At 41.1% G+C, this 21,914-nt stretch overlaps 1 protein-coding gene and 1 long non-coding RNA gene across 4 annotated transcripts in view; both read right to left on the bottom strand.

Moving 5' to 3' along the window:
- Window positions 1-21,914, bottom strand: part of LOC125723476 (low-density lipoprotein receptor-related protein 4-like) — a 103,602-nt gene that overhangs the window by 23,471 nt on the left and 58,217 nt on the right. For all 3 annotated transcript variants that reach the window (XM_049000075.1, XM_049000076.1, XM_049000077.1), the window contains exons 3-10: window positions 19,362-19,478; window positions 16,717-16,830; window positions 14,666-14,782; window positions 10,427-10,555; window positions 7,667-7,786; window positions 7,419-7,544; window positions 6,039-6,164; window positions 5,647-5,781 (exon numbers count right to left, since the gene is read on the bottom strand). In XM_049000075.1, the coding sequence (XP_048856032.1) occupies window positions 5,647-5,781; window positions 6,039-6,164; window positions 7,419-7,544; window positions 7,667-7,786; window positions 10,427-10,555; window positions 14,666-14,782; window positions 16,717-16,830; window positions 19,362-19,478 (984 nt within the window). The remainder of the gene's footprint in view (window positions 1-5,646; window positions 5,782-6,038; window positions 6,165-7,418; window positions 7,545-7,666; window positions 7,787-10,426; window positions 10,556-14,665; window positions 14,783-16,716; window positions 16,831-19,361; window positions 19,479-21,914) is intronic.
- Window positions 6,405-7,399, bottom strand: LOC125723486 (uncharacterized). The gene is made up of 3 exons (XR_007386914.1): window positions 7,056-7,399; window positions 6,563-6,649; window positions 6,405-6,446 (listed from the first exon to the last, which is right to left on the bottom strand). It is a non-coding gene; the product is annotated as an uncharacterized LOC125723486 (long non-coding RNA).

Genomic DNA, 21,914 nt, shown 5'->3' with positions numbered 1-21,914 from the left:
CTTATATACCTGGATCATGTCCCCCCTTAGTCTCCTTTGCTCGAGGCTAAACAGATTCAGCTCAGTTAACCTCTCCTCATAAGTCATTCCTCTAAGACCAGGAATCATTCTCGTAGCTCTACGTTGCACCTTTTCCAAGGCAGCAATGTCCTTCTTAAGATATGGTGTCCAAACCTGCACACAGTATTCTAGGTGGGGTCTTACCAAGGCATTATATAATCGTAGCATCACTTCCCTTGTCTTAAACTCCACACACCTAGAGATGTAACCCAACATCCTATTGGCCTTTTCTATTGCTTCCCCACACTGGCAAGAGTGGGACATGGAAGCATCAACATACACACCGAGGTCTTTTTCATAATCAGCTACCTTTATTTCAGTGGAACCCATAAAAAAATCTGTACTTTATATTTCTGCTCCCTGCATGGGTTACCTTACATTTATCTATGTTAAATTTCATCTGCGAGGTATCAGCCCAGTCGCTAATTAAATTCAGATCCCGTACAATCAGAGGATACCACACCAGCAGATAACGATTTCTGGAATAGTAAAGTTAAAGGTTGGGTAATAATATCTCATCACTTTTAAAACTATAGGTAAGATGCCATCAAGGCCCTGTGATTTATTTATTTTGAGCTTAGCTAGGCTTTGTACCACACCAGTCTCAGTTATACATATATTGGACATAGACCATGCTGTATTCGTATTAAATGTTGGTAAGATCTCTACTGTGAACACCTATGTAAAATAATCATTAAACTTATTTAACACATCAATTTCATTTTCAATTATTAGGCCCTTACTATCCTGCTATCCATTTCACCCTTTTAGAGGTCTTTTGGAGGTAAAATATTGGATAAGCTTTTAATGTCATCCTTAGCCTCCTTGTTGTGATATGTAGGTCTGAAAGTATACTTACTCATTTATCCCACTTATATGATTTGCAAAATCTTTCCCCACCAATATGGTGGTTCATTGTATTCCTTTGTACACATGTTATTGTCCTTTTTTGAGAATGTAAATTATCAATATTTTTTATATGCTAAATATTTATATTCTTTTTATTTCTCTTTTGAACTATGAATATAATTTTCTGTGATATAACAGTATGAAGTGTAACAGATCCAGTGATGGTATATACAGTACTGAGCCCTGGAAGGGCCAGTTTTTTTTCTTCATGTACACAATGTACTTGTTGCTCATTTATATTTAACTGATGCTTTTATCCAAAAAGGTTTAAACATAGAGGGAAAATTACAAATTTATCTGCTTTGAATTCCCGAGCTCTGCATTGTTAGCGAAATGTGCTGTCTGTCGAGCTACAAGAGCTGTCAATACAATTCTAAATTGTGCTTTAGTTTAACATGCTCATGAAATACTTAATCAAGCTCATCATCACACAGTGAGATAAGGAGATTAATCGTGTGTCATTTTGGTGTGAAATGGGACACAGCCTTCATTTTTCAATATGAGGCAAGTGTGCAACTTATAGGATGGATGCCAAAAAAATGAACAAGAAATGTTATTATTCACAATATATACAAAGGATTAGCTACGGTAAACAAGAACAATATTTACAGCTCAAAGTCTTTTTAACTCTTAGCTCTTTCACTTAGAGTATACCAATTCCTTATCCACAAAGCAACAAGTTATACTGGTGAACAAGTGATTATCTACATTGATGACTGAACTCATGTTTTGAATGTGTAAACATGGTTAATCTGAGAATCCTTTACAGACATACTCAGATACACACACACACACACACACACACACACACACACACACACACACACACACACACGCACGCATGTAGGGCATACTCATCCTTATGGGGCCCACTCATTCACTTCTATGGGAAAAATGCTAACGCTAACTATGACAACCTTAACCCCCACCCTGCCCTAACCATAACCATAAGTAACCAAGCAAAATACAAGAGTTTTTGCATTTTTAGTTTTTTCATAGCAGTCACTGATTTTATTAAAATAGAGTTTTCCCTTATGGGGACCAGGAAACCGGTCCCCATAAGGGAAAAAAAACTAATATTTATCACGTAATGGGGACATTGTGTCCGCATAAGGATAGGTATACCTGCTCAAACACACACAAACACACAAACACACACACACACACACACACACACATATATATGTATACAAAGTTGAAAGCAAAGCTCGGGGTCCAAGTACATGGTAAATCTATTCATCCAACAACCCTAGAACATTTTGTATGATAAATTTCTACAAATGAAAATACCTCAGTCTATTGAAAATATTATTGTAAGCCTACCTTACACACTCTCCCCAAGTCTCCGAAAGTGACAAACTAAACTCTCCCACAATTAATTTCACTCAGTTCCCTGCAATACATTTCAATGACGAGCAACATGACTGCTATTGAAAATATTTGCCAAATGGTGAAGCTAGTGACCAGAATTCAATATAAATTTTATTACGGTATAGTTAAAAAATAATCTGACACCCCACATTTTTCAAATTATACACCTGTACAATGATCAATAAGATATATGAAAGTGAATACAAAAGTTCAAACAAGGAGACCTAAGGAATGCGAGCGCATCCAATCACATCGATCCAGGTTTTATATAAAGAGTAAGTCTAATCCCATCCTTTGCCGTTACAGCTATTCGGTTCGCCCACCTCCCTGCCTGGTCCGGGCTTGGCTCCTTCGCTTTCTGCCCGATCACCCAGCCAGATCTGTCGGCTTCAGAGTCGATGGAACCAACGACCAAGAGACGGGCTTCGCCAAATTACTGTTCTCCTACTCATTTAACTTGTTTAATCAAATAAATACTTGTGTCAACATCTATTGAGGTCTCCTTGGTTGAACTGTTTTTTAAAGATCCATAGAAGATCTAAGTTTACAAGATGTTGACTGCAGGCTCCGTTTTTGCTCTCAGCAGCCCTCTGCTGACAGTTCCAATTTTGTCCTCTCACTGCAGCTACAATTTTGGGTGTGATCAAGTGTAAATTTTTTGGTATAGATTTTCATCCATATGTTTTTGTGAAGTGACAATAAATGCCATTAAATATCAAACAGGGTAAGTAGAGTAAACAATGGCAATTACACTGACCCTTTTCGCAAAGACCTGTTATCATCTCATGCTTCTTTTTGCTATCACTAAACACCATTGCTTCAATTTATGTGCAATTCATTTCAGAATTCCTTAAAACCCAGATCTTCACTGATACAATGTGCCTGAAAAGTTTGGAATAGACTGGCCAAAAAATTTTTGGGTCTTGAACTTTTCATGCTGACAATCAAGTGTCTCAGCTAGTCTTCTCTCTGCTATCATTATGAGGCGCTGCATCAATGTTGGTGCAATTTGTCTCAAAATTTGATCAGGTCCTGATCTTTAACCTCATAACTTAACTGGAAAGGTTGAAAATGATCTTTCAAATACTTTTTGAGTTATTCTGCTTATGGGATCAAATGTAAGAAACTAGTCTATTTTGGGTATCAATATGTAGCGCTGTTTCAATTTTGGGGAGATCCATCTCAAAAGTAGTCACTTCCAGTTTGTCACCCCTACCATGTGTCTGAACAATACTTGTAGAGTTACTGTGTTCACAAGACGAAGTGTCTTTTACAGTTGCAGTTTTCTTCCTTTAATACCACACAATGCTGCTGCTAAATGTTTGGGCCAATTTGTCTGAAAATAAAACCAGTTGTAGATCTTCATTCATATGTTTTCGTGAAACAGTAATAAGATCAATGAAATACTTTAGACTTACCACATTTACAAAGTCAAATGTTGTCTGCTTTCACCCTTCCCTTCGATGCCACTTCAGTTTTGGGGCGATCTGTCTCAAAATTTAATGAGTTCCAGATCGGCTCCCAAACAATAAATTTGCAAAGTTTGAAAAAGATTTGTCAAAAGCCTTTTCAGTTATAGTCTTAAGAGGATCAAGTGCCAAAAACACCCTTTTTTATCATTATTCATTGCTGCTTCAGTTTTGTGGTCTCAGAGTTTTAGCATGTCGTACACTGCCTGTCCAAGGTTTCAAAAAAATGTTGTTCAAACAGTTTTTGAGTTATCACCTTACATACCAAGGAGTCTATGACGGCAGCGGATCACTGCTGAAACCATATGTATTCCCTGAAATCCAGGGAATACAATTATACACCGAAAATTCTGGAGACGGGCTAAAAAGAATACAAACTAGAATAGCAGTGGAGAGTTTCAGTGTAAGTCAACGATGTAAGCTAAAAGAAAGCATGCTATTTGTACTACAGTCAGAGACAAATACAAGAAAAAACTATGGGTGCTTTTCCACCGCACCAAGTACCATCATTTTGGTACAGTACTTTTGGCACTTTCATTTCTGCATTGAGTTCCAGTATCTAAAGTGCCAAACCAGCTGGGGTACTTTTTTAGTACTATGACACTTTGGGTGTGATTTTCTTTGTCGATTAGTTATGCAAATAGAACTGAAAAAGGTTGCAAAAATGAAAGAAAGTGATGGTAATTTCTGCATGAACAAATGAAGTTACCAAAGCTTTAATTGTGATCTGGTCAGAAGAAAAGATATAAGAAGATCAAAATGGCATTGCAAGAAATAGAAAAAAGGATTTTGTATAATAATTATAATAACAGTAATTGGAAGATTTTCAAGTACTGCAATGTATTGTACCCCAATGTAAATATTAGGGTATTTATAAAACAAAAAAGGAGTTCAACAAAATGATTGTGATTGTCTTGGAGAACGCAAGCAGCACTCACTCAAAAAGCAGCAAAGGTAAACTTTAAAATGATTTTTAGATATACTAGAGAATCTTGAAAAAGTAATAATAATTAATATTGCAGAACTAACAAGTTATTTTTCCCTATGATGGAGCAAAAATGTTCCCTGTGCTATAATGTCCGTACAGAATTAAAGGTAAGAAAAAGCCTAATCTCAATCTAGCAGACTGTTAAATCTAGCGATGTTAAAATTGCATGTCCATAACATGCAATTTTGGTATTAATATCACACATCGTCCATCCCTATAATACACTGTAGCCATTTTTAGAATTCAGTACAAAATGCTCCGCCTCACATTATGATGTCATTCCTTGCTGGCACCAGTTGTTACAGCAGTGGAAAACCAACACCTTGAAGTACCGTATTTTTGGCCAAAAATACGGTACCTGGTGCGGTGGCAAGCACCCTATGTCAGAACTCCTCTGATTAGGACAATTCCTGTGAGAAACAAATGCACAGCTAGGATCTGCCTTACAGGTAAACTAGATATACTGCGGGACTGAGAGCCGGTTTGGTCAGATATCTATCATGGAGCAACTACAGAGAGGAACAGAAAACAGGCTAGATAAAAAAACATCCCTCCCTAATCACAGAAAAACAGGTCATCTGCTTAAGAGTCTCAGATGTGCTAAAAAAAAAGTAACACTTCCAGGTGAAGAATGTATCTCTTAAGTAATATTTAGTCATAGATCATGTTAAATCCATGACTCAAAGTATTCCTAGTTTGTTAGGCTGCTTTTAGTACAGCTGGCAGACAAACCAAATGTACTATTATGAGAAACTCAAAAAAGTCTCACAAACAATATACCACGTATCAGGGATACAAAACCCAAAGCACTACTGATGAATGCAGCTGATTTGCATCAGTGCTGCTCACCTTGGCAGTTCCGCCCATCTTCAGCCAGCCTGTAGCCTGTGTGGCAGGTACACTGGACCAAGCCACGCGTCATGCGGCACTTCTGAGAACATCCACCATTGTTCACGCTGCAGTTCTCATCACTGGACCTTGGACCTGTGGGCCAGAAGACATATACAGGAGGGTCAGGGATTGGCTTAGGGTGTACTTCACATTTTGGATGAGACTCCATTTTGAGTCACTCCATTATTTAGAAACACGTATCTCTGACATATCTGTGACAAATCAGGGAGTTCCTTGATCAAATCTATGCTGAGTGACATAACAGCTCTGACTCAGAAGCGTGCAAACATGCAGTTTCATGTGGCTTCCACGCTGACTGGCATGCTGAATGGGTTGGGGGTCAGACTCACCGCATTCCTGCAGGGGGTGCTCATCTGTGCCATCCCCACAGTCGCTGACCTCATTGCACACCTTTCGCAGGCCGATGCAGCGACCATTTCCACACAGGAACTGGTCAGGGGCACAAGGCGGGTTCTCTGGAGCCAGCGTGTCCAGGGAAGCCAAAATGTTAATGCAAAGGGACAGCACATTTTCCAAAGAGCTGCATTTACATGTCAACGTTCAGGAGAACACCGCTAATTCAAATGCCCTGTTAACTGGCATCGGTGGGGGCGGCTGCCTTTAAACAAAGGCGATATGTTTAGCTGAATGCTATAAGCTTTAAATCTGCTGAGCAGCCATGCATGGAATATAGATCGGTCTGAGGCGATGCATGGGATATAGACTGGCCTGGGACCATGCACGGGATATAGACCGGCCTGGGACCATGCACGGGATATAGACCGGCCTGGGACCATGCACGGGATATAGATCGACCAGGGGCCATGCACGGGATATAGACCGGCCTGGGGCCATGCACGGGATATAGATCGACCAGGGGCCATGCACGGGATATAGACCGGCCTGAGGCCATGCACAGGATATAGACCGGCCTGAGGCCATACACGGGATATAGACCAGCCTGGGGCCATGCACGAGATATAGATCGACCAGGGGCCATGCACGGGATATAGACCGGCCTGGGGCCATGCACGGGATATAGATCGACCAGGGGCCATGCACGGGATATAGACTGGCCTGGGACCATGCACGGGATATAGATCGACCAGGGGCCATGCACGGGATATAGACCGGCCTGGGGCCATGCACGGGATATAGATCGACCAGGGGCCATGCACGGGATATAGACTGGCCTGGGACCATGCACGGGATATAGATCGACCAGGGGCCATGCACGGGATATAGACTGGCCTGGGACCATGCACGGGATATAGATCGACCAGGGGCCATGCACGGGATATAGACCGGCCTGGGGCCATGCACGGGATATAGATCGACCAGGGGCCATGCACGGGATATAGATCGACCTGGGGCCATGCACAGGATATAGACCGGCCTGAGGCCATACACGGGATATAGACCAGCCTGGGGCCATGCACGAGATATAGACCGGCCTGGTGACATATACAAGACTGACTGTGCCCACTGTGAATATTCTGCAAGAAATTGATTCCCATTTTGACAACACAAGATGGAGTTATGGCAGAATAATCAGTATCTGTTATTGTTTTTCCTTTAATTATTAAATTAATGGACACTGTCAAGTTACTTTATGCACTTGGCTTATCAAAGACCATCATATACAAACAACAGAGAGCTTCCTGGTGAGAGTGCTGGAGTCATGAACACATGATGTTCAGTAGTGTGTCGTGGCTCGACTCCTCCTTTACCTGTTTTCTCACAGCCATCCTCATCGCTGCTGTCCGCGCAGTCATTTTCACCATCGCATCGCCATGACAACCGGACGCAGCGGCCGGACGCGCAGCGGAATTGTTCGGCGGTACACATGGAGGTGGCTGAAGGAGATCAAACGGTGTGAATATTCACCCGCACAGAGGTGCACACACTTTTCCTGGTGAGCAATGCTAGGTTGTGACCATCTCGGTCTGGGAGCGAGTGATGGCAGATAAACACTCACTGCAGTTCTTCTCGTCGGACTGGTCGTCGCAGTCAAACTCGCCGTCGCATCGCCAGCCCGCGTTGATGCACATACCACTGCTGCACATGAACTCCACAGAACGGCAGGGCTGGTGGGAGGCTGTAATGCAGAGGGAAACCACACACTTAATGGATGGTACCTCACGCACTTATCATGTTGAACATAAGGCGATGAAGGGCCACCAGGAGTTACTACACTTGATTCATGTCAAACGAACATGTCATCCATCCATTCATCCACTTTCCAAACCGCTTATCCTACTGGGTCGCGGGGGGTCCGGAGCCTATCCCGGAAGCAATGGGCACGAGGCAGGGAACAATCCAGGATGGGGGGCCAGCCCATCGCAGGGCACACTCACACACCATTCACTCACACATGCACTGATCATGTCATGTCAAGCCTATTAATACTGAACTAAAGAAATGGAAAATACTGGGTGAGATGGTAAGAGAGCGGGAGACACAAATATAATCTCCATTCACACCTGCTCAAAGAAAAAAAAAAAAACTTTATCTGATTTCAAGAGAGGCAAAACAACAGGTGCCTCGCCACCCACATTAAAAGGTAGGCATTGCGTCATCCTTCTGCCCAGCTAGACTTATCAGCTAAAACCCTGCCTATCACACTGACTCAACTAATTTACAGACCAAAGAGCCCAGACTGATGAAGATATTTCATCATGTGTACTGCATGACTCAGCCAAGCAGACATTTTTGTATTAAACAAAGCAGCCTTGATAGTGTCTTTGACACAAGAAGATGGCTGAAGAATGTCATCTGAAGATGAGTCAAGGCTGGAATGTTCTTTTGTCATATTGTTTAGGGCTGTTTGCTTAGCTTTGAACCTCTATCAGATTTCCAAAGGATGAGTGAGGGGAAAAACGTGTCACAAGCTCAGGTTAACAACAAAAAAAAAAAAATCATTGTGGAGGTGAGATTTGCGAAGGGTGGAGCATTTGTTGCAGTGTTTATTTTCTACATGGTTCTACATTACAATGTAATTTATAAAACACTTTGAGTGTGACATTTTACAAGTCATCCTCCTACACTATTTTTAATATAGCCTTGCACAAGCGATTACTCGCAAAAACAAAATAAAAAAAAAATCCTTCCAAGATGATACTAGATAGCACTGATGACAACATTCTTGTATGAAGGTGAACTCCTCTTGCTAAACCCACTACAAGCTGCTTGAGGACTGTTTTCAGATCATTACTCCATTGTGTGTTTGACGCCCTGTATAATGCAGTAATTCAGGCAGGGGGATATACTCTTTACCAAAGGCAGCTAGATTCCAGGAAGATGCCATCTTGTAACTAACTGATGACCAGTGATGTTATCAGACTGCAGTCTTCCACAGGCTGTATACAGACTAGGGATGAGTCCGCATTGTCGAATATTTGAATGTATATAATCAGGAAAAAAAATCTTAAAATCAAATGATAAATGAGCTATTTTAATTATTTACCAGCAATGTAATTAGCTGTAATTTTTCCATTCATTAATAAGTTTGCAGTTTATTCGCTCTGAATTTAGTGTGAGGTCTGCATGTATTTTCTAAGCCAATCAGTCATTTTTGTCCTTGCTCAAATTAAACAAATTTAACAAAAATAAATGAGGTGAACAAGCAAACAAGATTTGATCACTAGAAGGCATTTATGTTTTGCAACAAGGAAATGTTTTGCATCCCACAGACATGACACTGGGCAAAAGCAAGTGATTAGTCGGCACTGCTTTGTATCTGTTGGCATAACTTGTAGCATCAAGTTAGACAACCTGAAAACACTGATGTTAATTTTAAATGTACATTTATGCTGTCATGGTTGTTGTTACAAACCTACTAAAATGTATGTTCTGTAAATTTCGTTCTTAATATAATTTTAAATATGAGAGAATTGTCAATGTGCCAGGAGAGATTTTTGGTGAGAATATGAACTACTGACTTGCCTTTTCCAGTCAAATCAGACACTATTGTTCACTATTGGTACATAATAGGAAATTTTCATATTTATTTCAAAATTTTAAATACCGCAGTGTGAGTTTTTCCATATCGTTCAGTCCTAGTTTCAAGACTACTTTTAATGCTTATAGTTATCCTTTTGCTGCAATGAGTGATGTCTGGTTTTATATGGAAATAAATTAATTGAATACCCTATAAGCCAGTAGTACAAGTATTATTAGGACTGTGTTGATAAAAATAAATAAACTTCCATTCACTGTAACTGCCTAAGGCACAGAAATCAACACACCATGAAGCCATCAACCCAGCTTCACAGTGTTTACTCTGAGGTCACCGTTTAACCTAGCGATTTTTCTTAGGACTCTGTTGAAAACAGAACTCCTTCAAAACGCCAGTTTCTTCAGGTCGAAAAAACATATCCTAGTTTAATGAGAGCCTCAGACCCATGAAAATGGGGTGATCAGAGTGAAAAATGCAGAATGATGAAGGGATGTTGCTGTCTATTCAGCCGAGATGGCTTTGCTCCTGTGCAGCTGTGCATTCAGGGGGAAAGGAACGAGGGAGAGCACCGAGGTTAAAGAAAGGAGGATGAGATAAGAAGCTAAGATCAGAGGGGAGGGCGTGACGGGGACTTTTGGGATCAGATAACTTGGACCGCGCTCACGGATCTTGCTTTAGATGAAAAACATCATTCAGACCTACATCACGCACAAACCCATGCACCTCACCTTCTGAAAATACAAACATGTGGAACGAGATACAGCCGGATTTGGCTCTTACAGCAGTCCGACTCGTCAGACCAGTCCCCACAGTCGTCGTCTCCGTCGCAGTGGTAGATGTCCAGGATGCAGCGGCCGTAGGAGCATTGGAATTCTTCCATGCTGCATGTGGCCGCCATCACATCAGAGGCTACAGAGAACATATTTACCAAATTATTTCAATGTAGATTGAAAGAAACACCAGTAACACATCACAGATGCTACACCGAGGCCACACAGCAAAGATTTTCCAGTTGTACAAAATTGGTGACCCTGGACATACATTTCATAATTTGAGAGAAAAATGAAAATATACAGATTACAAAAATCACTCTTCCATATGGATATGTTAAATCCAAACCTGTGTATGCACTGTAAAGTACGGAATGGACGGTTATTATAAACATCACTCTTTTTACTCTTTCCGCTGACACAGCTCTATGACAGCTGTAGTGAATTTTACCAACCATCTATACAACATTCATATAAATGAGCCGAAAAACAGATGTTAAATATTCTAAGTGATGTTACAGTCCCATTGCTTTTGATGATAATTAGAGATATTAAGGCATTTATTGTCATGTGATCATTTTTATTATTAACGTTTGATATGTTCTTTATTATTTGTATGAAGCACCTGCTGTCTTTATGAAAAGTACACAGTAAGGACTATGAAAACAAAATGAATCATAAGGTTGCAAAAAATCTCATATATACTGCAAGCTTTACTCTTTCATGTCTATTCATTCATTCAAAAGAGTGGCTTTGAAACTGAATATTTATCTTCCATGCCCTCTGCTTTTCACCAGCATTGTCTGGACATGGATTCACTGAATGGTGAGCATATCCATAGAAGTTCAAAAGTTCTACGCTGTACACACCCTCAGCAGAACAGAACAAAACCACAAAGGCAGGATCAAGACTATAAAGCACACCTGCCTCACTTTTGAAATGCTACCAATGTCAAATATAGAAATGAGAAGGTGATGCAACGCATAAAAAAATGCAGGGGATCTGTTCTGCGGTCTGCCAAGGAAGCCATCATACTTCAACTGCAGATTTGTATGTCTGGTCGAGTACAATGGACTGGCATCAGTACATAATTATTTATAGCAAATGAAACACTCCTACTATTTATATATTGATAGATCCTATCATAAATCATAGGGGAATGCAATTTAATTGATGGTCTATGTGGCTACAGCCACCCATCGACATATCCTATCGAGTAATGTCCAGTTGTGCTTACATTCAAGGTCCCATAGGAGCCTTAATAAAAGTAAACAAGAGACATCTGAAGCAGACATATTGGACGTTAGCGGACGTATTTAACCACATCTGTGGCTTGCAGCAAGAACCAAAACTAACCAACAGCATTGCCATGATAGAGGCTTAGTTAAATGTGTGTGATATTGTATCTTATGTTGCATTTTATATTTGACCTATACCCTATAATGATCAAAATACGTCCAGATTGCCTTATGGCCTCACTTCTGGGATGAAACCTGGATGTAAGTTGATGGATACCTGTATTACAGACACTCCTCACTGATATTTTAAGCATAATGCACTGGAAGTGGGTATGAGTCAACCATCTTTAGATATTGTCTTAATGTCATTTTTCTACCACCTATAACTTTTTTGGCATATTTATAATTGTCCGTACAGTAGTGTACTTCATACTGTAATAAACAAAGGAAATTAGCTCTAATATACATTACTGAGGTTTTACTACTGTAAATACAGGTAATCGTTTCTATTTATTCTGAATACAGAAAAGGACTAAAAGAAACTCCAATCTGATAACTGTTTTAATTTACATAACATGCATTACATGTTACAGTACATAAAAATGCGTACATAAAAATATGCAGTCCTGGAGATGCGAATGCTAGTGTAGTGATTACAGACCGCCTGCAGGGACGAGACTGAGAACGGATGCCGCGAGATGAGGCACTTGACGCCGAGTCGCCGCGCTGATGTTTCTACGACCAAAGTTCTCATACAGTGTACAAACCCGACTGGTCAGAGTGTCAGTGGTCATTAAACAGGTAGGTTTTTAAATGAGGAGTGTCTGTATCATGTTTCACCCAACCTACCCCCCCCCCCCCCCAAAAAAAAGTTTAAATTAAAACCTCCTGAAGCACAGATGCAATCAAAATAAAAGTGCAATAATAATAATAACTAGCAAAACGTAGACCACCATAAAAAGCAGCGGTCAGTGATAACCGCACACACTGGCCATCGCATATCCATTCGGATGATGATCCGACATGATCATCCACCCACTCCTCACCCCTAAGTGATGAACTGTCAAGTACAAAATTCCCCATCAATCCTTTCCATTTGCAACCGGGGCATTTATCTACACAGATGAAAGCTCTGCCATTAGCAAGCTGACAGCATCAGAGAGGAGCTTTGATGTCTTTTAGATTTTTTTAAAAAAAATTTTTTACAGAGGATGAACTTTCAGTAGTCAGAGATTGCGGTTACTTTTCATTCTTCTTTTTGTGATGAACATCCGAAAGCCCAAAAGGTCCCCTAGCCTACTTTTACATATAGTCCAGTATATCCAGACAGTCTTCCTGCCTTGGGATTCCATCTTTGTGGTCGCATGTACATTATGCAATACCGAAAGTCCCTTTGGTATCATAATTGACACTAGATGGGCACTCTTACTATTGCATCATGTAATCTCTGGATACATCCTTTCTGTTGTGTGAAACATCAGCCTAGAAAAGGTCTGGCGAACAAACTGATACTATGCAGCATTTTATTGCCCTGCCATATCGATTTACTGTAGTCTGAAACTTTTTGTTTCAAGGAGGACATATATTTAAAAAAAATACAAAGATGAGCTGTGTGGGCATGCATCATGCAAGCAGAAGGTGAGATACCATTGCAGACTTTGGCTGCAATTCAGGAGACAAGAGGATAATAAGCCAAAATGTTTTGTTGAAATGCATATATCTCAGATGTCAGTTAGCTGATAGTGTTAAATTCCACTTCCAAAGGATCAAATTCCTTTATGATCATTGGTCCCCTCAAGCTTCATCCTTTCTTTATAGGAATTTAATAATTGTGAAAAGGAATCACAGGGTTAATGTCAGATAATGTGAGATGTGCATGGGCTGTAACCTTAATTCTTATGGGTAAAAGTCACAACTGTAGCACAGATAGTTGTAATCACAATCTCTGGTCATTCCTATACAAATTCTTCAAAAAACACTTCAGAAAAAGTACATTTTAAGTATGAAGAGCATGTTGCCAAAACCCTAATCAATCTCAGATGTAAGAGACTGCAACAAAAATTACACTGTTAATTGCATTCAGTGTCTCCAGGCGGTCTATTTAAAGCAAATCAAAGAAATCAGTGTATCGGGTTCTGGCGAAGTAACAGGAGAGAAACTTCATTATTTAACAATCGAGCATGAGAGCCATAAATTAACAGCTTTAGCTGAACAGCTCATAACTCATAATACAAGTTATAACACTGGCATTCTTCTGGACAGATAATCACATGAAAGGATTTTCCCCTCACAGCTTTACAGTGTGCTGATCTCCCACTCGGCGACAGTAATACCCAGGGCATTCGCAAGAGACCGAGCGAGACTGAAGTGTCAGTGGGAGGACAACCATGCTGTTACAACAGGCCCCAATTCAGCAGTCTCAGTGCAGCAGCCTGATTGGCCAGTTTCATGGGAGAGTCAAAAGGACACAGGGCATGGTAGGACTCATTAGCTTATGCATGCCAGGCATTCACTTTTCCAGCCAGCCACTGCTGCCTATTCTTGGTTTAGTATTTGTATTATATTAATATTAAATCTATCCATCCATTTTCCAAACCGCTTATCCTAGTGGGTCGCGGGGGGTCCGGAGCCTATCCCGGAAACAATGGGCACGAGGCAGGGAACAACCCAGGATGGGGGGCCAGCCCATCGCAGGGCACACTCACACACCATTCACTCACACATGCACACCTACGGGCAATTCAGCAAGTCCAATTAGCCTCAGCATGTCTTTGGACTGTGGGGGGAAACCGGAGTACCCAGAGGAAACCCCACGACGACATGGGGAGAACATGCAAACTCCGCACACATGTGACCCAGGCGGAGACTCGAACCTGGGTCCCAGAGGTGTGAGGCAACAGTGCTAACCACTGCCCCACCATGCCGCCCCCTATTATTAAATCCTTATTTTTAATTTTCATTTTAGATGTGCAGCACATTTTGTATCATGTGGAAGTGCAGACGTGACTCACGGCAGTTCTCCTCATCAGAGCCGTCCTTGCAGTCCGTATCGCCGTCACAGTACCAGTGCTCGGCAATGCAGCTGCCGTCAGTACAACGAAACTCTTTGTCGGAACATTTCCTCATGTCTGGAACAAAGTGGAGAAAAGCAGATATTCGGGGTGGTCAGTGCATCCCAGCCGCCACTTCCTATGATCAGTCTGCTCCCAGAAGACACTTTGGCACCTATTTAACATACTGGAATCCCTCTGATGTTGCCCTTGTCTTCTGGCACAGGCTGCTGGACAGTGCAGGCATCATCTGTGTTATGTCAATGGGGTGTTTAACTGGAAATTTCTCATCAGATGATATATGCTGTCATGAGATTCTCATGTGAGTATGCAGATTCTTTATTAAAAATATTTTTTCCTCAGAATAACCGAGTTCAGAGATTTCTGCAAAAGCTTTTCTGTTCTGCAATTAATACTACTAGTATTTTTTAGGGCAGCAAAAACATTCTTTTGATAATTGATTAATCATTTGATCAGGTGATCAACTAATCAATTAGTTGCGCAAAAATACAAGGTTTTAAGAAAAGTGCAAATGCTTTATTTAAAAAACATCAAGGGGTATTTTTAAGTCACAGTGTACAGAATCTCTATTTAAAGTGACAAAGTGACATCGAAACAAATATCCTCTGTCTCTGCCATATTTAACTTGCTAATGATTGTACTTTATAACAAATGTAGTGTGTGCACAACCATGCACAGACCATTATGGTAGCACACAGAAAAAGAGACGCATGAACTAGATTTAACACACCAATGTTAACGCAGCAAGGTGGTGATGTTATTATACACTATTTTTTTGCAAACGCAAAAATGCAACTAATCGATGACGAAATTTGTTGTCAACTATTTTTATTACCTATTATTAGCAACATTATTGATTACATGTTGCAGCCCTAGTATTTTATGTGGGAAAACAATATATAAATTAACTGGCCCCACTTAGGTAAAGATGTGGTTTTCCCCTGCATTTCGAGCTTAGTAAAAGCTCCGCTAGACTTCCTGCAAATCATCCAAATTAGCAAAGACCCCATTAGCAAATGGAGGCAGGAGCATTTAACCTTGGGAGTAATCTAAAAAGGGCCTGTGTGGCCTCCGAAGAAATCATAAAAGGGGCTTAAGAGCAATGGCACTGAACCAGCACAGAGAATTTTATAGCAGAGCCTGAGTGTCCTCACTACTAATGGAATACCCTGAAGCAGCTGGCCCACCTGCTCTACTTGCTCGTGGTCTGGAGTAATCACATGGGAGTCACCACTGAAACTAAACGTGTAGCTTAAGCGGGAATGGTAGGATTCTGGCTCAACACAAGGCCAGGCCATATTCTTCAGTGCAAAAAATATATATATATTTTTTGTTTTTTTTCAGAGGGTCATGACACTTCCAAGGTTTCTCTCTATGCAATGGAAGTGGAAGTAATAATTTAAGGTCAACAATTAAGACACTGTGCCAAGCTAGTTAGAGAAAATAGATCTAAAACAGGCGAGTGGGAGTGGCATCAGACAATGGCTGATAAAAAAAGACCTTATGGACCAATGGCTGTCAGCCAAAAAAAACAAAAGATACAGTGTAGCATGAAGGATACGGCCAAAGAGAAAATTTGGAAACAAACATGTCAATGGATATTGATTTTCACTTTGTCCATAATTATGATCTTAGTTGGAGTAGAATAAAACACACAAGCAAACATGGTAAAGAAACATAACAGATGTCTTGAAGGTGTCAGTCTCCCAATGTCTGCAACATCTCTATTAGGAAGAAAGGCATTCACCCTATTAACCTCATGTTTGAGCTCACACCATGGTCAGATGGCCAACCTTGTCTGGACAAAATTTTAAAGAACGCTATGGGAACCCTTGAATCAATTTCCAGTGGGACTCTTAAATGCCACTACTAGTTACAGACTCAGATGTGGCCTTGACAGCAGATGGTTTGATCTTCAGTGAAGAATGAAAATCGTACAGCGAGACAGAACAAGACTGCGTTTGTCCAGATAGACAATGTAAAAAACTTACCGCACTGCTCATCACTGTTGTCTCCGCAGTCGTTGTCGCCGTCACAGTGCCAAAGGCTGCGAATGCAGTAGCCATTCTGACAGTGGAACTCATCCTCCTCACACTCCCTGGGCGCTGTGCAAAGGGAGAGGGAGCCAACACCAAACCACAGATCGGCAATCAATTATTGCTCTCAAAAGCAAGAACAAAAGTAGGTAGAGAAGTAGCTGGACAGGACAATAAATAAGGCTCGGGAGGGAGTGCTTTGGGCAGACTGGTGATAGCAGCAGCGAGCTGATGACCTTGCCCCTGTATATCATTGAGGGCACATAATGGCTCTAAAGAATTTACTGACGAACTGTTTTGATGGTGTCTGAAGGAATTTCAATTATGATGTCATTTATATATCAGAAGGCACATGTGAGCTTTTACAGATCCCATTAATACCTTGACAGATGCCACTTTTTGAGCAGAAAATAATGTGGTGCTGAAAGCAAAGTGTTGTCAGCAAAAATAAATAATACGGCGGCATCCACTCTTAGGCTGTAATCAATATCTTACAAGGCTAGTACTTAAACTGAAACACGATGCTTTTTAAACCAAACAAAAATAAAATTACTGAAAGTGGGCTGTCATTAAATATTAACTCTTTCTTCAATCCACTCAAAAAGCATTTTCAATTGCATACTTTATATGAAAGCATATTTCAAAATCATGTACTATCAATCTCAGAAACATCTACAGAAAAATAAACTTTTTGGCAATGCGGTTCTGCTTGATAAAATATTTCTATCACTATATGCTGTAATATGTTATCTAATCAGGAGCTGTGATGCTTTATTAAAGGTATAATTTTCTCCGCTCAAAATTATGACAAAGCTCCCCAGAGCCGCAGGATAAATTTAATTTTACCTCAGCTGCACTTCATAATAAAATTTCCACGTCTGTTTCTCCAATCAGAGGCACGTGACACCAAATTTATGTGCTTCACTCTGCCGCATGGCTGTCACAGTATGCTAGGTGCTCACTGACTCTGTAATGCACTGAACAAAGCCCAACTCCGACACAACATTTAGAGAATTATGTGTTCTGACTCAGCGAGTGCCATGCTTGTACATCTGCATACATAATACATTCAATGCTGCACTGCATTTTCCCCACATTTTCCCCATGTAATCCCTATAAGAAGAAATACCAAATTGTAGCCCAGCAGAATATCAGTCACGAAAGCAAACACTGATGAAAGATCACATGAAGCGATTAATCTGCAGGGTACGTTACGCCTAAAAGTACTGTAAGTGATGGCTATTAAGAGATTTCTTTTTATTTAATGTGCAAGTAAACAAAAGCAGAAAACTGCATGTCACACAATGCTAGGATAAATAAAACCCTCTGAAACACCGAGGAGACAAGCACAACAATGCACTCATACATAGTTTATGTCTCTACATAACCTACTTTACATCATTTGAATAACTGCTTGCAAAGGATGTTTTAAATCCCGTTCTCCTTTTTCCTGATGTACACAGTCAAATCAAATATTTTACAGTTCATTCCTGCCCTTTAAATTATAGAAAAAATGGACAAGAATTATTAAAGAGAGGGGAAAAGGTTACAAGGCATAAAAATTAAATATTTACCGCAGGCTCACACCAGGCAGACCTCGCTGTAAGTAACATTTCTGTGTCAGGACCTTAAAATATGGGTCACACATGTCACTGCAGCTTGGCCCCCATCATGCTGACAAACACGGCAGCTATGCATTAGCACCAAATCCAGAGGGACTAAAGCAAGAAAGCATCTGATACACAGGCACACCAGACTAATGAGAAATGAATTTGGAGCCCCCCCCCACCCACCCATGGAGACCTCCCTTATGAACATACACAGCAAGGTATTAGAGGAAGCAGACATGTAGCAAGAAGACTCTCTACTTAACAGTATCTTTACAGATATTTAATATAACCTGGTTACACACCTGTAGGACAAATAAGGAGGATAAAAGGATACATTGCCAGGACATAATATACAGTATATGTATATATGCATTCACACGTCGTATGTTTCGAGTCAGCTGTACATTCATTCTTACGGTGGCTGGGTGCCTGGAGATATACTACCTCCTGCAATGGTCATTGAGCTGTCCCTGCATGCATAGTAAAAAATAAGGGCTTCCCCACTGGCTAAGAAGTCTTTTTCGTTGCCAAGATAATTATTTACACGCACAGTAATTAAAAATAAAAAATATGATGGAGCATGGTGAATAAAGTGCAAAGCAGATCTAGCTCCTCAGCTACAGCAGTGAATTGACAGTGTGCAGTAGCACATGACACTGTCTGCTTATATGCTGAGGAAAGATAAAGCCAATAATATGGCGCTATATACTGAGTGCTACCTCTGCAAGCCTTCTGTACGGCCAACTGGGCTCTATTTTGATCACAAACACTTGTTGAGCTTTCCTCAGGTAAGGGAGGAAGTCTGTAAACAGAGAGACAAAGGCTGTGTCCGAAATTCCCACATATCAGGTGCCTTACTTCAGGTCCCTAATGTCATGCAGGAAGTTGTGCAAGAAGCCCCAAATGAAAGAGCAACTACCCTTGACTATACTGGTGCCATTTGCAGTCCCCATAGGGAGGGGGGGGGGGGGGGGGGGGGGGGGCACTTACGGCAGTCGTGCTCATCAGAGTCATCCTCGCAGTCGTTGTCCCCGTCGCACACCCAGGAGCGGCGGATACACTTGCCATTGTCACAGTGGAAGTCCAGTGGTGAGCAGGTGGGCAGCACTGGGAGGACAGAGACACAGGGAGCGTCACCAACAGGCCCAGGTTACATACATACATGCGGCATGAAAAATGCATGGTGTGCCATATCGCATGGGCCAGCGCATCACAGCAGTGGTCACGCATTAGCTCGATCAATACAGTGCCTCTTTTGGGGCAGAAATGTGTCAGGGGTTCTAATGCTCTGGCCTCAGCCTTCAGGGAAATGACAGCCAAAACAAACTGTGCTGCCGCTTTGCATGAGGAGGCTCTGAAGTATACCGCACAAGAATTTTAGCAACCTAAAAACCCAACGAGCGAGAGAAGAGGGACAATCAACACAGAATACAAAGAAACAGAAGATACGAGAAAATGGGACAGAATAATCAAGATGCAGCAACAACAGAGGCTGGCATTACCAGGGAATAATGCAGCTCCACATTATTACTAGGCTGTTTCCATGGCAATATGAATGCAAGGATCGAAGTTTCCACTCTATCCACTGGGTGACCATCAGGGTGTTTTTGATAAGGGGGCTGGCTTCCTTCTTACCCAGTGATACTTAGAGTGGAAGCCCTTCAGCCTGAAGCCAATGCCTGTGGCGTCATCATATTTGTTGAGCCAGCATTGAACTGATAGTCATGTAAGCCTCACTTTCTTTAATAAGAAAGGAGTTGTATTATGAAAATTGGAAAAAAAAAACATCTGTTTTGCTTTTGTGCAAGGTCACTGACTTACAACAACATGACAACTATGCATTATGCATTATGACGGTGCACTGAATGTTCTACAAATGCACAATGAATGCATTATGAAGGTGCACTTAATGTAAAGCGTTACCAAACAAATTAAGGCTTGCATGTGCAGCTTTTTAGCGTGGTTTGCCATTTTAATAATCTTCGCTCTGGCGGTGGTGAACTGAGCTCACTGTGGTACCAGTGGACATGCTGAAGCTTATTTGTTGTGCTGTGTGTGTTTGTTATCAGTCTTCTACAATGATTGCACGCAGTTTTTGTCTTGTCTGGGCTTTTCTCGCTGTTTTCGTTTGTGATTATCGGAAAGCTAAAATGCTGCCACACCGCCGATTGGGCGGTGTGTCATCAATTTCAAATTTGCTCGCCAGTTAGGCAGAAAGTAACGTATGACGTTGACATTGAACTGACGTCATGAAATCAAATGTAATATTACATCAGTTTTTCTGTTAAGTACTGTGAAGTACTCCTAAATTAGCTACATCGATTTTTAACCGATTCATCGTTACATGCCTAGAAAGCACACATCATGTGTGCTTCACAGCTTAACAGCTGCCTCCTTCGTAAGTGCCAGGATGCTTTTATTAAATTCAATGAAACATTGCTTGTAAAAGTGTGATACACTAAGCACATTTGTCACAGCTGAAAAAAGGAAATGAAAACTCTCAGAAGGTCAGTAACAAGAAATGTGAAATGGATCACCCTGAGCCATTCAAAGAATGTGTTCAAGTAGTCACTTTGCAAGTGCTTCTACTGTTGTGGCTTAGCTAGAGTCTAGCCCTTTGGTTGCAGCACATAGAGAATACACAAGAGAATAAAAGCAGGCACTCGCTGACAGACATCAACACATACTAAACACACATGGTACTTCACCATATCAGATGCATCTACAAAGACAGTGGTGCTTAGGCAATGCCTTCTGGAGCTCTTTTGATGTGCATTTTTTTATCAGCTGATGACAGTTGTGATTATCCGTTTGCCACACTGAGGAATGCAAAAGCTGCCAGTCCCACGCCATTTATACTGGAGTGGAGATGCTGCCTCAGCTTAAGCTTCTAGTGTTATCTTCCTGGGCATACCTCAGACTTCTCTATGGTCCATCAACACTTCTGCAGCTGAATCTAAATTCAGCTATTACAGGACTGTTGAAGTCACTAAGCATTTTGAAATTACATCCTGCGGAAGCATGCGACTGGAATCATGTGGCTGGAAGTAATGACCAATCAGAGTTCAAAGTGTGCATCTGTTCAAGCATTTTAAAGCTGAATTTTATAACTAGCTACCTTAGTAAAACCAGTTTCCAGGAAGAAGCCATCTTCAAAAGACACGCTTGCATTCCTCAGGAAAGATAAGACGAGCATAAAAAGCGGCATACACAGAATGACTTTGTACTCCGCAAATCACGCCCGACTTTCACAGAAAAACTGCTTAAAGCTCCGGAACATCAATCCCCCAGAAGTGCAGTAACACACTTGCAGCTCCCTTATCGTTCTCTTCCCTCTTTTTCAGTTATTAACACTGACAACAAGCCAGGTTTGGGTCATCAGGTTTTTTTTCTTTTTCCCTCTTTCGAGTCTGAGCTCTACATGAAACATAATTGTACTAACAGATCAGATTATGGGCAGCTTATCACTGAAGCAAAAAGTGACTGGAAATGTCTAAAAAATCTATGTACTGCTGAGATGTGAGAATAAGGTTGTGTGAAGGA

This window comes from Brienomyrus brachyistius, unplaced genomic scaffold (assembly GCF_023856365.1).
Source record: "Brienomyrus brachyistius isolate T26 unplaced genomic scaffold, BBRACH_0.4 scaffold49, whole genome shotgun sequence".
Lineage (NCBI taxonomy): Eukaryota > Metazoa > Chordata > Actinopteri > Osteoglossiformes > Mormyridae > Brienomyrus > Brienomyrus brachyistius.
This window is presented reverse-complemented; position numbering and strand designations above follow the sequence as displayed.